The 18,239-nt window shown below is 35.1% G+C and overlaps 1 protein-coding gene across 5 annotated transcripts in view; it reads right to left on the reverse strand.

The window, feature by feature from the left end:
* The window catches only part of FOXJ3 (forkhead box J3), a 104,789-nt gene that overhangs the window by 12,567 nt on the left and 73,983 nt on the right, over positions 1-18,239 (reverse strand). For 2 of the 5 annotated variants that reach the window (XM_081144287.1, XM_081144286.1), the window contains exons 6-9: positions 14,737-14,838; positions 6,805-6,933; positions 3,075-3,249; positions 1-417 (exon numbers count right to left, since the gene is read on the reverse strand). In XM_081144287.1, the coding sequence (XP_081000413.1) occupies positions 1-417; positions 3,075-3,249; positions 6,805-6,933; positions 14,737-14,838 (823 nt within the window). The remainder of the gene's footprint in view (positions 418-3,074; positions 3,250-6,804; positions 6,934-14,736; positions 14,839-18,239) is intronic. The other 3 variants (XM_081144288.1, XM_081144289.1, XM_081144290.1) reach the window with 3 other exon arrangements.

Here is an 18,239-nt window from a genome sequence, read left to right on the forward strand (position 1 = left end):
CAGAGTTACAGGATACCTGCTGTGGGGGTGGGGGGGCCTGATGTGTTAACGTCTGATGCTGATGATTCGAATGATGCTGCATGTGTTGGTGTGGAGAGGGGTGCTGGGGATGAGGGGACTGGAGCTGGCTGTGTTGCTGCGGGTGCGGTGCGGGATGCTGAGGACGCTGCGGATGCTGTGGTAAACCATGTGGTCGATGGGGCGGATGTGGAGACGGCTGTGTGTGTATCTGGGGGTGGGACAGCGAGACCTGTGCAACTGAATTACTGCCTGTGGTGTTGAGGCCACTGCCGTGACTGTTGGACAGGCTGCTTTGGTTGCCATGTGGGTGAGAGCTCACTGTACTGCTAGGAGAGTGCTGATAGGAACACGAAGTATGGGACTGCTGGGAAGATTCAGAAGGGATGTTCATCAAACCTAAAAACAGTCAGAAAAAGCAAGATCACTTATGATCAGATTGCAGTTATACTTTATGACAAATGTTTGCAACATTACTTAGAGAACAAAGGTATAGGCTGTCAAAAGGCAACTTTGGTTCAGTTTAACAAGTGCTGATGACTTTGGAAGCCAATAAAAGCCCCCTGCAGGGGGGGGAAAAAAAGTGTTGATGGAACATCCACCATACACTGGACTCTGTAACTAAGAAGAATAAGAAACATCATTCCCTACCCTCAGTAGCTTATGGTATAGTGGAAGTGAGACGCTTAAAGAGATTATGTGCAATGACATTAAATACTTAGGCAAAAGTATACAGCAAGGATATAGAAACTTTGCTTCTTGCCTGTACAGATAGGAAGGAGCTAGAGATACAGAGAAGCCTCCCCTGAAAAGGCAGTAGCTGAGCTGAGTCTTAAGACATGAGTAAAGACTAAGCAAAATAAAACAGCCATGTCCACTATTCTTTTTCGTTACTCTTACGGAACATTCTTGAGACACAGTTTAGGGGTTAAGACTGCATACTTTATAGCACCAGAAAGTAGGGATTAAAGTCCCTGCAGTTGGAAACTCTGAAAAGTTACTAACCTCTCTAAGCCACAATTGCCTCAACTATAAATGGGTATGGTAATAGTATCTGCTTCATAGAGTTGTGAGGATAAGATGCTATGATGCAAGTGCAGGCTGCAGGACGAGCTCAGTAAATGCTAGTCGTTATGATGATGATGATGATGATGCCAGAGTGCCTAATGTTAAACATAATGTATGTTTGGTTTGCAGGTACAACTAATTGTAATAAATCTATTGCAACATTTGATTCTATAACTAGGTTACTTTCATATACTAAAGGATGGCTCATACCATGTTTTGCTGAACCAAACACGAAAAATGTTACTAAATGAAAAACAGAATCCTGTGGCACTGTGTCAGTTAATAAAAGAAACAAACTTTTTAAACAAAATAAAATTATTCTCATACTTAATAGTAAATAGTATTAATAGTAAAATTGTATTAGAGTACAATGTAAGATAATCTTAAAACTTAGTATGTTAAGGTTTTATATGTACAAGAGTTAATAAAAGTTGTTGCCTTGGCCCTGGAAAACTGTCATTTATAGGGAATCTACAGTTATTACAGTAAGTGAAAGAAAGCAGTTATTTCATTTTCTATTTCCAATAAAGTCCTAGCATTTTAAGTGGGAATCCAGATATGATCCATACCAACATTTTCAATCCCAAATTATTTTTAAATAAAATGAAATAAAGTATCTTTCAAAAGCCCAATATGTGAAACTGATAAATGTAAAGTTTCCTTTTTTGAAGTCAGGGACTGAAGCCTGCTAGGTCTCCCTCTTCATCTGTATACTTCAGTTACCCAAGACCTTAGCAAATGCCAAGGACACCAAAGAAAACAATTCGAAAACCAATGATCTAATCTAATCTTTGTTGTACAGATGGGGATGCTGAGTTCTAGAGAGGTGACGTAAACTCAGTTGACTTTATGATAGAACCAGGACTAGAACCCAGAATTCCTATGAATGCTCTGTTTGTTTGTTTGATGAAATAGCATATGGGCTTCAGAAATCGTCACCATTGTTATTTCAAAGTCAGTAATTCTCTATTATGATCACCAAGGTTGGTTCTGTTTAGCAAAGTCTTATATTAGTTCTTTCTATAGATAGAAAATTTAAGATAAAATTTAAAAGAATACATGAATTTTCCTTTAAACAGAAAAACTAATTTCCTATACAAGCTACTGATATTCATTGATATATGTAATAATTATTCATAACATTAACTTTCACCATAATATCTGACAATCAAATGTATTAAAATGTAAACTCTATAAAGACAGGGATTTTTGTCTAAAATACTATGTTCACTGCTGTAAATAGGTAAACTCTCTGAGTTGAGGTATAAATAGTTAATCTTTCAAACAAAGACACTAGTAAATGCTTCAACACTAGAGTTCCCAACAATGTGTGACTAGTGTTCTTTGGAGAAAAAAGACAATGTGACATGTTCATCCTATCCCATGACTCTGACTAAAATTAAACCAACAGCTAACTATACAGTAACACAAAATAGCAACTTAAGTAGCATTTGGTTGATATAATACTGCATCTCAACCCAAATCACTTTCAGCATTAAAATCTAATTTAATTGTGTTGTATAAAATAAGGACCCAGAGCATACCACTAACCAATGTGCTTACTATAAGTGCCATACATGAAGGTACAAATTTGGTGCAACCATTTTCCAAAAGTTCTCTCTTTACTAACACCAGTCAGAACAGAAAAGCAAGGTACATCTACTCTGTGGTGCAACATCTACCACTACATTGCTTCACATGAAAGACATCATCACTTGGCACAGATGCAGTACCAGCATTCTTCAACACAGCTCTACGAACGACATCACTAGATCAAGTAAAGTAGGCAGGCAAGGTGAAATTTACCCGCCATTCTTGTGCTACAATACAAATATATGCAGAGCATAGTAAAGGCGCACAGAGCATTCAATTCTAATCATGATAATGTTCTAAGATCAAGGAAATATAACAGCTGCTAAGTGAAAACAATTCTTAAGAGAACATTTTACAATAAAAATTTACAAGTATTTAAAAAAAAAACAACTCACCTTGTTGACTAAGTGACTGCTCAAAAACTGACTTATAAAGGCTCCGAAATGAGGCACTGAGATCTTCAAAATTATATTCTGAGAAAAGTAGTTGTTTATCTCGTTCTGGAAGGTTGTACTGTGGCTGCTGTTGAGGAGTTAATGACTGAGAGACTGGTTCTGGATGGTTTGTTACCTAACATCAAAAGAAAAATACTACTAATTTAGTAGCTCTATATCAGAATTGATTTGTTACATAAAATATATCACTGGAAATATTAAAATAGTTTCTAGAATCCAAAGGAAATATTTACTTCTTTCTGTGGCTTTCCCATCCTCTGTTTAAGTTGGGGGTGTACATAAAAAGTACAGACCACAAAATTGTTAACTTGGATCTTGAAGAACCACAAAAATATAATCCAACCTCCCTCCATATTTCACAGAAGACAAGAAAGAGTTCAAAGAAGGTAAACAACCTTCCCAAGAGCATACAAATAAGTGATGAGCTAAGCCTAGCCAGTCTCTGTAGAATCTTCATCTTGATTTCTACATTAGCAATTTCACCTCAAACGCCACTATATTATGAAACTACTAACATTTCTTATTCATTTATTCAATTAATCTTTAAATACTTAAATTTGAATTCTGTGAGTACTGTGATCAGTTTTTGTGGCACTGCCCAAAGCAGCAAGGAACTTCATTCAATACACCTAACTCATCATTTTTAGGGGAATTTTTTTTTTCCCTAAATGAAATAAAACTGAAGGGAAATGAGAAATGAAGGGTAAAAGACAAAGGAGATTCTGACAATAACAGAATACAGGGTGTGGCAAAAGTAGGTTTACAGTTGTTCGTATGGAAAATACAATAATTAATAAATAATATAAGAATAAACTTTCATGTATTCACAACTGTAAACCTACTTTTGCCCCACACTGTAGATCAACGGCTTGAGCTATGCAGGAGAGGGAAAAGCACCAGAAACATTTACAAAGTAAGAATTATCTTTAAAAGAGCACAACTAGAAAAGAAAAAAAATTAAAAGGTCAGCTGTATCTCTTAAAGACTATCAACGGGTCACAGACTACCATTTGTTTAGTGAACACTGTGATTATCCTGAAACATGGGATGATGACCGGTTTTACGAGGAACAAATTCTCATCAACCATCCTATTTTTAAGGAGGCAGCCATGGGGCAGTTTCTTGTCGACTTCTCCATCTTGCAGCAAGGTGCTCAGAGACAGTTTCTCAACTGTCTCCCTGTTTCCACTGAGGCCAGGGACTATCTACTTTATTCCCGTAGGAGGGGTGGGGAACCTTTTACCTGCCAAGGGTCATTTTGATATTTATATCATCATTCTCGGGCCACACAAAATTATCAACTTAAAAATTAGCCATGAAAAAGCCTCCAAGATTTATTGAATTTTGAGCCCCACCTGCGGTTGCCTTGGCAGGACCAGACCAAATGATTTCACCGGGCGTATAAGGCCCGCGGGCTGGATGTTCCCCACCCCTGCCGCAGGGTATAGCTACAAGTTATACAATTGCATAGCTGCAGTACAGAATTTGTTCTTCCACTTATAGTGACCCACCACAAATGTAGTCTGTCATCTGGCTTCTCTGATGTAGGGTTGTCCTATGGGATGTGATACCATACTGATGTGGCTTACTCTGTCTGTATAAGGAATAAAACTGTCTCAATGCATCTGGGCTCACTGTTTCCTTATAGGCCCAATCCACAGACATGTGATAAGCCCAACCAGCAGCTGAAATTGTACTGCTGTTTAAGGAGTGCTTGATGACCAGCTTGATATCTTGTTGTTAAATGAAAAAAGACAGTCTACAATGTCTAGCTTTTTTTTTTTTTTAACTTTTTATTGATTTGAGAGAGAAGAAGAGGGAGGGAAAGATAGAACCATCAATGATGAGAGAGAATCACTGATCAGCTGCCTCCAGCACACCCCTGGGGATCGAGCCCGCAACCCAGTCATGTGCCCTGACCGGGTAACAAACCATGATCAGGTTTATGGGTCAACACTCAACCACTGACCCACACCCACACCGGCTGGGCTACAATGTCTAACTTTTAACAGAGGAGTTTAACCTTCTTACGTGTACTAGCACAACAGACATGTTTGTTCTTACTTCTGCCACCTAGTTCTATAAATGTTTTTAAAATGTTTCGTCTTATTGTATTTTGTGATATAATATTGGGACTCTGTGCTCTTTAATTTCTTTTGGTTTCAAGATTTTCTACATTCAAATTATTTTCAAAGCTACTTAAAATCATTAAATCTTTGCACAGTTTGTTTCGATGCTCCAAATAGTCATTTAATATCATGATTTTCTCATTACTGAGTGCTTTAATTTAATTCACCTCTTGATCAGGTATGAAAATTTTTTTTCAGTAAGGGCACATGAAAACAAGGGTAGAATGCTTTATAAGCTCTCTATAATGTCTTTCTTTTGGCTTCATACATGAATGAGAATTTGGATGGGCATAGTATTTATAATGCTAAACCTATTCCCTAAAATTCTGCATAAAGTATTCCATTATCTTCTGGCATTTGGTATTACAGAAGATAAGTATGATTTGTGTTTCTCTGAATGTCTCTCATTTCTTCTCCCAGAGTATTTACATGAATGATTACTTCTGAAACTTTACAATCTGACATGATGTGTTTAGATATAGGCTTTTTTCCCCATTACCTTTTCCAAGAACTCAGAAGCTCTTTTCATCTCTATTCTTCTGAAGACTGCTTCTGTACAACTCTTCTAGTTTCTTCTTCAGGGACACCTATAATTCTCAGTTCTCCCTATCTATTCTCTTCTTTTACATAATTGTTATTTCTTTAACTGTTTCTTCTGCATTTTGGGAGGATACTATTCCATTTTCCCCAGAGCACTGATAACAGTTTTGCAGAATAATGTTTCTTTTTTCCTACATTCAATGGACATTTTACTTCTGCTCTGAGTTTTTATTTCCCTTGTGTTATTTTCTTGTTTCAGTCCCCCCACCACCCACTTTATATCTTTGTCCTGTATAAGTTTTTAAGTATTTACTCATCCTCACGTGAGGATGATCTGGTGACATCAAATTTATACCAATAACAGTGTGATTTGGCTCTTGGGCTCTGTACTGTCTACTGGGGAGGATAGTTGGCAGATGATTCGAAAAGAAGTATCAGATAACCCAAGGGCCATGTTCTTGTAATAGGTAACCAAATCAGCTCAGAAGCAAGAATACTCACACAGGCCCCTTTATCCCATAACTCTGTTTTCTAGACAAAAATTGAAACTACAAAACTGGTTAACAATTTGGTACCAGGTCATCCTAACTTCTGAGGTTTATAGAATCTCCTTCTCAGATCTATAGCTGGAAAATGAGGTGATATACACATACATCCTCTAGGCTCTTTTACCAAGGACTGTAAAATATCATCAAATCTAGCTTTGCTAGACTGAGGTATAATCTTTCTCCTATACCGACTGATCATCACTTGGACACAGAACACATGGAGTAAAGTAAACCAAAATATATAGTACACAACCACATATTTGTATTTAACTTGGTAAAATGTAAGTACAATTAATACACTAGCAAGGTAGAAATCTGCTCTACTTATCTAAGCTAATGAACTGATTAGTGAGAAGTACACATCTTCACTTTTTATTGGCATTTCAATTTGTTTGGTTTAGTGTTAAGCATTAAACGAGTACTCAACAAGAAGTTGACTTCATCAAGACTTACCGGTGTATAACTATGCACACTTCCAACACTGTTTAAATTAACAGATGCCAAACTCTGGTCTGAGAGACTGTTGTTAAGGCTACTGCGTGGGCTATCACTACCATCCTGATCAGTGTTGTACAATGTTACCTAGATTGAAAAGGAAACCAACATTTGAATAAGTAGTTCCTACTATAAAGAGTACTTTGTAAGCAACTCTACAAAAGTACAACTAGCTGGGTATGGCAGGAAAACAAAATGTCAGTGGCCTTTCCTTTGGTGCCTACCTACCCCAATTCCAAAGCCTTCACTAACTCCATGTTCACTACGAAATAATTTACTCTCAAACCACAGGACACATCCTATCCAAAGATACTATCAGGTATATTCAAGATACTATCAGGTATATTCAATTTACTATCAGGTATAATTAGTTCATCAGCATTTGATAAGGGGATTACAGTAGACTTTAAATATTTCTACAATGCATAAATTTATTTTTATTCAAGCTTTAAGCAAAACTGCTGTTCTCTATCAAAATCTTAGGCATCAAAAAAGAACACAAAAAACAGAATTTAAAAAAATCATAGGTATCAATGTTATAATACTGAGAATCATAAACTCAACTATCCAACACATTTGCAAAATCAGATACGTGGCCTAATTTTTAAAACAACAATATGCTAATATTGTTAGGGCAGGCAAAAGTAGGTTTACAGTTGTTCAGATGAAAAAATACTACAGTAATTAAGAATAATACAAGAATGAACTCTGTCACATTACTCACACCTGTAATTCTACTTTTGCCCCACCTTGTATAAGCATTAGACATGAAAGGCTATATATCACACTGTTAACAATGGTTAACTAGCAGGAGCTGGGTATTCCTGAAGACTTTTATCACAGATAGTATGTATTTTTACAATGCTTAAGTTTGTTAATAATAAGCACAGTTTTTAATTAGAAACAAACAAAAAATATATTTTTAAAACTAGCCTAACTATCCTTCAAGGTTCTATTAAGATGCTAATACTAATACACTAGCTTTACAGTCTAATTTTTATAGTCTAATTTTTATCAAGTTTTTATCCATTACGAGACTGTTAGCTCCTTGAGTCACCAATAAGTTTTCATATATAGCATAGTGCTTTCTGCTCAGTATACAATTAATAAATATTTGCTGGATTTAATAACCAATTGGGCTATTACTATCCTTCTGTCTGTGCTAAAATGCAGTCATGCTCAATGCTCACAAACATTTGCCAGAAGAGGCTAAATGTTGAAAACTAGGCATATATGCTTCTACACTTAAGGCAAAACAAAACTGTCCCATATTCAAATTCACATCAGCTAGGAACAAGTATGTGTCTAGGAACTAATGAGGAAAAAAGAGTACAGTAGCCCCCCACCCCCTTAACCAGTTTCAGTTACCCACAGTCAACCACAGTCTGAAAATATTAAATGGAAAATTCCAGAAATAAACAATTCATGAGTTTTGAATTGCACACTGTTGTGAGTAACATGATGAAACCTCAGGCTATCCTGCTCTGTCCCACCTGGGAGGCAATCCCTTTGTCCAACATATCCATACTGTATATACAATACAGTAAGATATTTTGAGGGAAAAGATCACATTCAAATAGCTTTATTCCAATATATTGTTATAATGGTCCTATTTTATTAGTTATTGTTGTTAATCTCTTAATTGTGCCTATCTTATAATTAACTTTATCATAGTATATATACGAAAAAACATAGTACATATAAAGTTTGGTACTATCAGCAGTTTCAGGCATCCACTGGGGGGCTTGGATAAGGGGCGGGACTAGTTTCAGGCATCCACTGGGGGGCTTGGGTAAGGAGTAGGACTTCAAGTATAAAAAAAAAAAATTAAAAGGAATAAAGAAAAGTGGCAAAGATTTTTTTCAGGTACATACCTCCAGTGTAAATTTCATTTAAAAAAAAAAATCAACCTATGGGTTCATAGAAATAATAAAAAAGCTATAAAACAATACAATATCAACAAATTACAAGCATCCTATGGTCATTTTCTTGGCTGTTGCTTCTCTCCTGTCCATGCTCAGTTACCTATCACTCAGGTCAGAAATACTTTCCATCATCATTGGGCATATCCTCATAGCTTATTTTATTTGGAAGGAGTATAAACATTTTTATTAACATGTAATAGATAGTGAAGTATACAAATTACTACAAAATGGGTATACTCATGCTACCATCTAAATTGAAGTATAGGACAGCAGTTCTCAAACTCTGATCTTAGAACCCTCTTACAGCCCTAAAAACTGTGGAGTCAAGGAGCTTTTGTTTATGTTGATATATGTCAAAAATTGGCCTATTAAAAATAAAAATTTTTTAAATGTTTTAATCAATTTTAAAATTAAAATTATAAATGCAACTATATCTTGTCATAAAAAATAGTCTCCCAATAAACAAGTAAAATTAGAAGAGTGCCATTGTTTTACATTTTTGTAACTCTCAATGCCTGGCTTAATAGAAAACAGCTAGATTCTCATATCTGCTTTGGTTTTCCATCTGCTGCAATAAGCTGTTTAGGTGGAAGTATAGAAAGAAAATTAAGCACCACTATATATATTTTAATAGACTTTTCAGATAATTGTGGGTAGTCTTTTTCAGTACTATATCAAAACATGACAAGTGAGAATTTTTTATAGTAATCACAATATAGAATCTGCAACCGTATCAATAAATTTTTCACACTGTTACATTAAAATCCACTGCCCTACTTTGTATTTTGAATGAACCATTTATCCATACATGATTTTGTAACATTACACATTGGTTATCTGGAAAATAATGGTTCACTAAGTTATGCAGATCTTCCACATATTGACACATTTCATTACACAACATCAAAACATCACATTTGTTAACATTGCCAATAATCTCATCAGAAAAGTCCATAAAGACTGGGAAGCTATCAGACTTGCTGTGGTGGATATAAGTTTTCCAAACTTCGATTTTTTGCTAAAAAGCTTATTTTATCATTGGCAAGGTATACTGTTGTGTTCCCTGACGTGACAGGCTCACTTTGTAAACTTTCAAGAAAATGTCTGCCAAATACCCAAATCTAAATAATTAGTTTCAGTTGTTCCTTCAAGTAAAAACAATGATCCATAAACAAAGCAGCTAGTTCAACATCCAGCTCAATCACACAAGTGCTATTCCTTGAAGCAGCCTTTGTACTTTAATATGTAGTGTAAGTCCATTATGCATACTTCTCATTTCATCACGCAGAGTATTAAAAAGATGTGTACTTAAAGGTCACAACTTAATAAAACAATTTTCCTGCTTCAAAGATATTCTTAAGTAAAACTAATATTTTTTATAAAAAATCCAAAGTGTGTGGCAGTGAAGAATACCCAGTAGTTAGAAGGCACTGCCTTGATTTGTGCTAACGTTAACATATTATTGCTTTTGCTGCCTCAGTGAAAATACAAAAATACAAAAGAGAAGGCAAATAATACTTAAATATTATCATAAAAATAATTTTGACCTCAAAGAATCCCTAAAAGGGTCTTGGTTACCCAGGTGTCCACATTCCACAGAACAACTGATATAAACCATTACCAGCACTCCAGAAGACCAGCTCACGTACTCTCCTAATCATTCACCAACCAGTCATTATCCATCCCCATTTTTCTGTCACAGGAACCACTATCCAGACTTCTAACACTACTGAATTATTCTTCTATTTTTTAACTAAGTATAAATGTTATCATACAATGTATATTCTTTTCTCTCCTTCTGCAGCAAACTTAGCTAAAGGATTACACAAAGCTTTGTGTTCTACTGCATCAATATCAGTTCTAAATTTTTATTACTTCCTTCATTCTGTTTTTCAAAATTCACTTTATTCTTTATCATGCAATTGAGAACTTTATTGTTTAATCATTTACATGTATGTCTGGAACTGATTTTTGTAAATGGAAAATCTGATTTCCCATCAAATCCAGCAGCATTTGTTGAAAGACATCACTGAATTCTGGTCCATAAGTCTGTCTATTTTTGCGCCAATACCACACTTTCAATTGTTGTAGGTTTACTTTTGATATCAGGAAGTATAAATCCTCTTATCTTTTTCAATACTTTCATCAATTACTATTTGCCATTTGGATTCCCATTTATATTTGGGATCATATTAAATCTGTAGATCAATTTAGGAAAAATAAATTACTATAATCTCTATGAAAAGTATATATCCATTTATTTATATCTCCTTTGTTTTACCTCAGTAATTTTTTGGTTTTCACTGCAGAACTCATCTTTCATAAAATCCTAGGTATATGGTATGGTTGAATGCTAACTTAAGTGTTATTTTTTTAATTTTATTTTCTAATTATCTATTGCTACCTTATTGTACTTTTGCCCCGCCCTGTATTTTACTTCTGCATATCTTGGCTTATAACTCTTTTAATATCTTCTACTAATTTTATAATCTCTGTCATTTCTGGGTGAGTTCTGATTGACTCATTTTCTTCTCATCAGGGGTGCTTTTTACTACTTATTTGCCTGCTTGGTAATTTTTTACTGGATGCCAGACCACTGTGAATTTTACATTGTTAAGTGCTGGATATGTTTGTATTCCTGTAAATGTTCTAGAATTTCACTCTGGGACATAGTTAAATTATTTGACAACAGGAATGAAGTACTGATACATGCTATAACATGGATGAATCCTAAAAAAGTGTTTCATGAAAGAAGCTAGATATAAAAAGATCACATATTATATGGTTCATAACATGACCAGTATCTAAAAACTCGCCAGAAATGCAAATTTGAAGAACCCAATCCAGACCTGCTAAATCAAAAATTCTCAGGGCAGGAAGTGGGGAGTGGGGAGACTGGAACAGGCAGCAATATGGCTTTTAACAGCCCTCTTAGTAAACAACTTCCCTAGATTTTACAACATGCCCTGGACTTGGTAGTTTTACCACTTCCCATGCAATGCAAACAAATCAACTACATAGACTTTCTCCTGCCTTATACCAATATTGTCATGTATTTTAACTTCTATAGTAATTTAGATTCAAAAGTGTTGTGTAATATAATGGCACTTACTGTTTTAAACAATACATACACAGATTTACTGACATACATACTCTTTTGGTGTTCTTCATTCTTTTGTACACAAGATAATTTTCCTTTCATCTGAAAAATTAACCTCCCTTTAATGTTTTAATACTGGTGTACTAGTAACATATTCTCAGGTTTTATTTCTGTAAAAACCTACTTAAGCTTCATTTTTCACAGAAATTTTAACTGTAGAAATCTAGATTGGCAAGTATTTCCTTTCAGCACTATCAAAATTTCATTCTGGTGTCCAGTTTATTGTTGCTCCTTTGAAGTTGCCTGTTTTTCCCCTCTGATTTTAAGATTTTTTTATCTTTGTTTTTTAGCAGTTTAATTTTTATTTGCTTAATAAGGTTTTCTTTTCATTAATCCTGCTTGGGGTTCTCAGAACTTTCTTGAATCTATATTATCTTTTTCAGTTTTAAAAAATTAAAATATTGCTTCTTCTTTGTTCCTTTTTCCTGCCAAGTTTGTTAGACCTTTCTCCACATCCCATTTCTCTCTTAAGTTTTTCTGACTTTTCCTTTTTCTTCTTTCTTGGTGTTTCAATATGTTCTATTGATCTATCTTCCAGTTCACTAACTCTCTCATCTGATGTGTCTGATCTGTTAAACCCATCTACTGAATTCTTAATTTGTTATTATTTTCTTTAGTTGTATAGTTTCCTTTTTTCTTCCATACAGATTACCATTCTCTAATAAACTTTCTATAATTCATCAATTTACTTGAACATATTAATCAGTTATTTTAAAATCATTATCTGTATCATTTGTGGATGTTTACACTTTTTTCCCCCTCTTGGTATTTTATTATTTGGTCCTATTTCCTGGAATGTCTAAAAACTGATTGAAGGTGAGACCTTACTTATGAAAACTTGCCAAAGCTCAGGCTGATGTCATCTTCTTACAAAAAGATTTTCACTTTCTTTTGGCAAGCAGAAGAATATCAGCATACAACTCTAATAGCAATTTGAGACTGGTCTATTTTGATTTGCTCTTACTCACAGAACACAACCCTTCTGAGGTATCAACTTGAAAGCCTGGGTGTTTACCATGGCTTTTTAAAGATCCACAAACTTCAATTTTTGTCTTCACCTTCTCTGTTAAGATTGCTGAATTCTGGCTAGTGAAAAAATCTATTTGATTTTTCTGAGTCTGAGCCCAAGCACACACAGGTTAGGAGTTAGCAAATGCCTTAAGTGCATGCAAAAACTTGAGCTTACTTCTGAGATTTCTCAGGATCGTAGTCCTCAAGCCCTGACTGTTTGCTAGCCCCAAGCTCGTTTTTGTCTCCCTAGCCCAATGACTGCTCTAAGCTGCTGCTTTCTATTTAGCCTGTATGTCATGCACTGAGAATTGGGAAATGTACCAAGGGAAAATTTGCAGGGCTTATCTCAACATGTTTTCCCTTCTTCTGGGAGCCTGGATAATGAAGTCTTGGTTGTTTCGTTCTCGAATGCCTTCCCCCTTTTTTTTATTAGTGGTGAGGGTGGTATTTTGTATAGACAGGCAAAAGGGTTAAGCTGATTCTAGCTATTCCATCATACCTGGAAGCAGAATTCCAGAAACTCCAGCTTCTTTGACTCCCATATCATGAAGTCCTAGCATTACTATTTCCTAACTATCTATGTTTAGGCCTTACTATCTCCTACTTGGACTATTGCAAAGACTAGTATTGGGTTTTTTATTCCAATGCATCTGCTTTACCAGGAATTCTCAAGGATAGCTGGGCATCATTAGGGATTTTTAAAAGTACAGATTCCTGGGCCCTATCCACAAGAATAAAGTAACTTATCTGATAGGCCTATAATGGAATCTGGGAATTACTCCTCCTCACACACACATATCCCTCCCCTAAGTGATTCTGATGAAATTATTTCACAGATTGATATTTGGAAAAAATTCATTATTTTACACCTCAGCTGCCAGTTTCCTTTCTAAATTGGAAATATGATTAGTCACTCTGACTATAATTTCTTGTTTATTCATTATCTTTCTACAAATAAAAATTCCTATGTATACTATATTATTGCAATTGTGTATATGTACGTGCTTGTATTTATGTGTGTTTGTATTTATGTATGTGTTTGTATTTATGAGCAAGTGGAAGAGTGAGAGACAGAGATAAAGCAAGAGCAAGTGAAAGCAACACAGAGAAGGAGAGGGTGAAAGCAAGACTAAAAGAGAGTAGGAGCATGAATTTGAGAAATGGATGGCTTCAAGGTGCTTATCGTCTAGTAAGGGAGGAAACAGATGCACCCATAGGACTGAGCTACTTCATGAACCTCCCAGGGTCTTTTTAGGGTTTAGAAATATAAGATTAAGAAAAGTTTTGACTCTTGTTTCAAAAAGAGAGAGAAATACAGCAAACTACCACATACTATTTCTGGGTGTATGTCATTAGACTTGAACATCTTAAAGCAGGTTGACCACCATTCCAATGAACTCTATGAGTTCGTCCAAATTATTTATTTAGATTCTGTTGACTCGCTGGGAATTTGACAATCTTTTTCTCATATATTTAGAGGGGTAATCAATGATTTTGAAACAAAATGATACAATACAATGCTGACTCAAAAATTCTACCAATGAGAACTGGCAGTGTTAAGAATTTAAATATAGAACTTCCCAATAAGCATCTTCCAATTTCTCCAGAGAAATATTTTCTTCTAACTTGTATATACCTCAGAACACTAGATTCAGCTTTCAAGCTGCCATGTATGGGCTGGCCAAATTTATATCATCTTTAAATTCAACCATATAGAATTCTATTGTTATTACAAAGGCAAATTAAATGTATTACTCAATGACATTTCAAAAGTGTTTTAAAAAATGTAATTACTTTGTTAGTCACAGTGTTGATTGCCAGAGTTGGAGAGGCACTTCCCGAAATAATACACTCCATTCCCAAAGAATCTGAATCTATGCTATATGGAGTTGAGGCCTAAAATACAAGAACAAAATAAATAATTATTAGCTCATATATCCAGCAACTTTAATACAATTTGAAAGTATTTCATCAAATTCTCCAACATCCAGTTTTGTACTTCGTTCCTGAAAATGAACTTAAACCACCGGGAACAATGGAAAGACAAGATTAGAAGGAACATGGACTTCTAAATGACCTTGAGGAACAGGGCTGGTTATCCATCTACCCACTATCAGCTCCAACTTTTATTTGAGAGAAGTAAATCTCTCTGGTTTAGGCCTCTCAGGTTTTTTTCCTTCGCCTGTTAGTACAACTGAACAATATCCTAAATAACCCAACTTCATATGCACTGTTTATAAAGCCAACATGGATGTGAAAATCAATATAGATGGTTTTCTACATTTAGAATTTGGATATTGTGACAACTCCTCTCTCTCTCATAAGAGAGTTTTTACTGCTTTGTTGAGCCCTCAAGAGAGTTTAAATTAATGCTGAAAGTTAAAGAAGGGCAAACATAAACAATTTTTGACTATAATGCTAGTTCTGTGTACATTCCCTCTCTGGCAAAAAATATTTGTCCACACATGACCCCAACCAAACATTTATTTTTAAAAGATCATATTAGATGAGAAAGAGTAATTTCACTGAGACACATTCCTAAGATTAATCTATTCACCACTTAATTCCTCAGCATAATTTTTTTCATCTGGTAATCTACAAGGGTAGGGAACAGGCATCTTGATTGAAATGAAAAAAGGAAAAGACAAGTGTCACCACTAGAAGGCAGAATCTAGCACTTAGGTGCTGGGTACACACTGAGAGTGAGGTGAAAATAGAAAAGGGTTTCAAAAATACAAGTGGAAGAACTACAAAGAGTCTATGCTTCAATTTTGGTGCCAGCCAACTTAGGTATACCTAAATTAACACAAGACTACTTTAGAAAGCTACAAATCTCATGTTCCTCTATTTCAACTCAGTCGTCACAGTCCTGACTACTATTCCACTATTTAATTCTCACTAATCCCCATTGGTAGGAAGAGGCAAGCCTGTGTTGTGTGATTTCATGCAAATTACTCAACCTTTACCTATTTATTAAGACTTGTTTTGTAGCTCAACATGTGCTATATCTTGGTGAATGTCTGTGTGCACTTGACAAGAATAGGTATTCTATAGTTGTTTGGTACAGTGTTCTCTAATATCAATTACATCAAGGCATTTGATAATGCATTCCAATGTTCTTTACTGATTTTTATTTATCAGCTTTTGCTTCATGTATTTTGAAGATCTGTTATTAGTCACATTTGCATTTATAATTGTTATGTCTTCATCAATAATTCCTTTACTAAATGTTTTTTAATTTCCGTTATACTCTGTTTTAGCTGATATTAATATAGTCATTGCACCCTTACGCTTACTGTTTGCATGGCATATTTTTCCATGCATTACTTCAACTCAACTGAGTCTGTGTATTTGAAGTTGTGGCTCTTGTAGGCCGCATTTAGCTAAGTCTTGCTTTTTTAGCATCTCTGACAATTTCTGCCTTTTTACTGGCATGTTTAGACCATTAACATTAATGTAATTTTTGGTACTGTAAGACTTGGATCTAAATTGTTTTCTGTTTCACCTCTATGTTTTTAGTTCCTTTCTTCCACTCTTTTAAATTATTTAGATATATTTTAGTATTCTAATTTATCTACTGGCTTTTTAGGTATACCTCAAACTAGATTTACTAGAGAATGTATTCCATGTGAAAAACGGCATCTATAAAAGCCCTACAGCTTATGTCATAACTTACAGTGAAAGACTAAACACTTTCCCCTTAAGAATGAAAACATGCAACGAAGCCCACTTCACTACTCCTATTCAACACTGTACTGGAGAGTCTAGTCACTGCAATAAAGTGGGAAGACACAGTGGAGAGAAGAGCGAGGGACAGGAAAACTGTGTATTCGTACATGACATAACTGTTTATATAGAAAATCCCGAGGTATCTTCAAAACAACTACTAGAAGTAACAAGATTATAGGATACACGGTTAATATACAAAAATTAATTACACTTTTATCTACTGGCAGCATGCAATTGGAAAATAGTTTTTTAAAAGACTATATTGCATCTGAAAACAAAATATTCAGAACTAAGTGTAACTGGAAACATCCAACTCCTCTACACTGAAAACTTAAAAAAAGCCATTCCTGAGAGGAATTCAAGACCTAATGAATGGAGAGATGGTGTTTTCATGGCTTAAAATAATCAGTATTGTTAATATGCTTATTATCCCCAGATCAGGGCTGCCTGGGGATGAGAATGGAAGGAGGCATGAATTACTAAAGGACATAAGGAAACTTCAGGGAGGTTGGAAATGTTCATTTGACACTGGTGATAATTTCATGTCAAAACTCCTCAAATTATAAACTTTAAATATTCAATTAACTGTATATAAACTATATCTTAAGTATTATTTTTTTAAAAAGAACCAAAAAATCCTATCCATTTATCAAAATGGACCCTCATGAAAAACTTCCTGGTCTACATCTCTAATTAAACAGGATTTTTCCAATTTAAAAATTCCCAGGAAATTCTATTTACACACATATCTTGGAGGCAACATGTAGTGCCTCCCACATAATGTACACCCAGTACGTTTGCCAAACTGAAATAAATACTTTTTTTGCTCTAAGAGTTCTAAGAGTAGGAAAGCAGGTTGCATTCCTTCCTTTGCTTACTTAATCCTTTAACACTCACTCAGACTCATCCTCAAAGAAGGCACACAGTGGGGCATCACTTAATCCACAAAACCACTCTGTATAACAATGGAAGAAATTAAAACACAAATAGCACAAAGACAACAATCTCAAAAATGTAACAAGATACAGAGTATTGTCCCACAGGCATGGCTGATCAGTTGAGCACCGACCTTTGATCAGGGAGATTGAGCTTCAATTCCCGTTCAGGGCACATGCCTGGGTTTGGGGCTCGATCTCCAGTAGGGGTCCCGCAGGAGGCAACTGATCAATGACTCATCACTGATGTTTCTATCTCTCTCTCTCCCCCTCACTTAATCTCTCTGAAATCAACAGACTTTTTTTTTTTTAATTTAAAAAAAAAATGATGCAGAGTATCCTGCCTAGAAAAATGTCCTCTTTCCTATTTATCCATCCATCCTCCAGTTATCTTCCTGATTAAACTTGTAATCATCTTTGAATTATAACACACAATTTAGCTCTTAACTAAAATAAAAAATGTGTATTCTCCCATCTTTGTCCCAATAAAAGATGGATAATTGCAGATTATGTATTTTTTGCAGAGGCTAATATGTTTAGGATAGTGAGTTTATATAGCTATGACCTTTACTCCCTCAAATAATTTCTACACAATGAGTAAGAAGATTTAAGCAAAACTATCCACAGCAATTT

This window comes from Miniopterus schreibersii, assembly GCF_964146895.1.
Source record: "Miniopterus schreibersii genome assembly, chromosome: 8".
Lineage (NCBI taxonomy): Eukaryota > Metazoa > Chordata > Mammalia > Chiroptera > Miniopteridae > Miniopterus > Miniopterus schreibersii.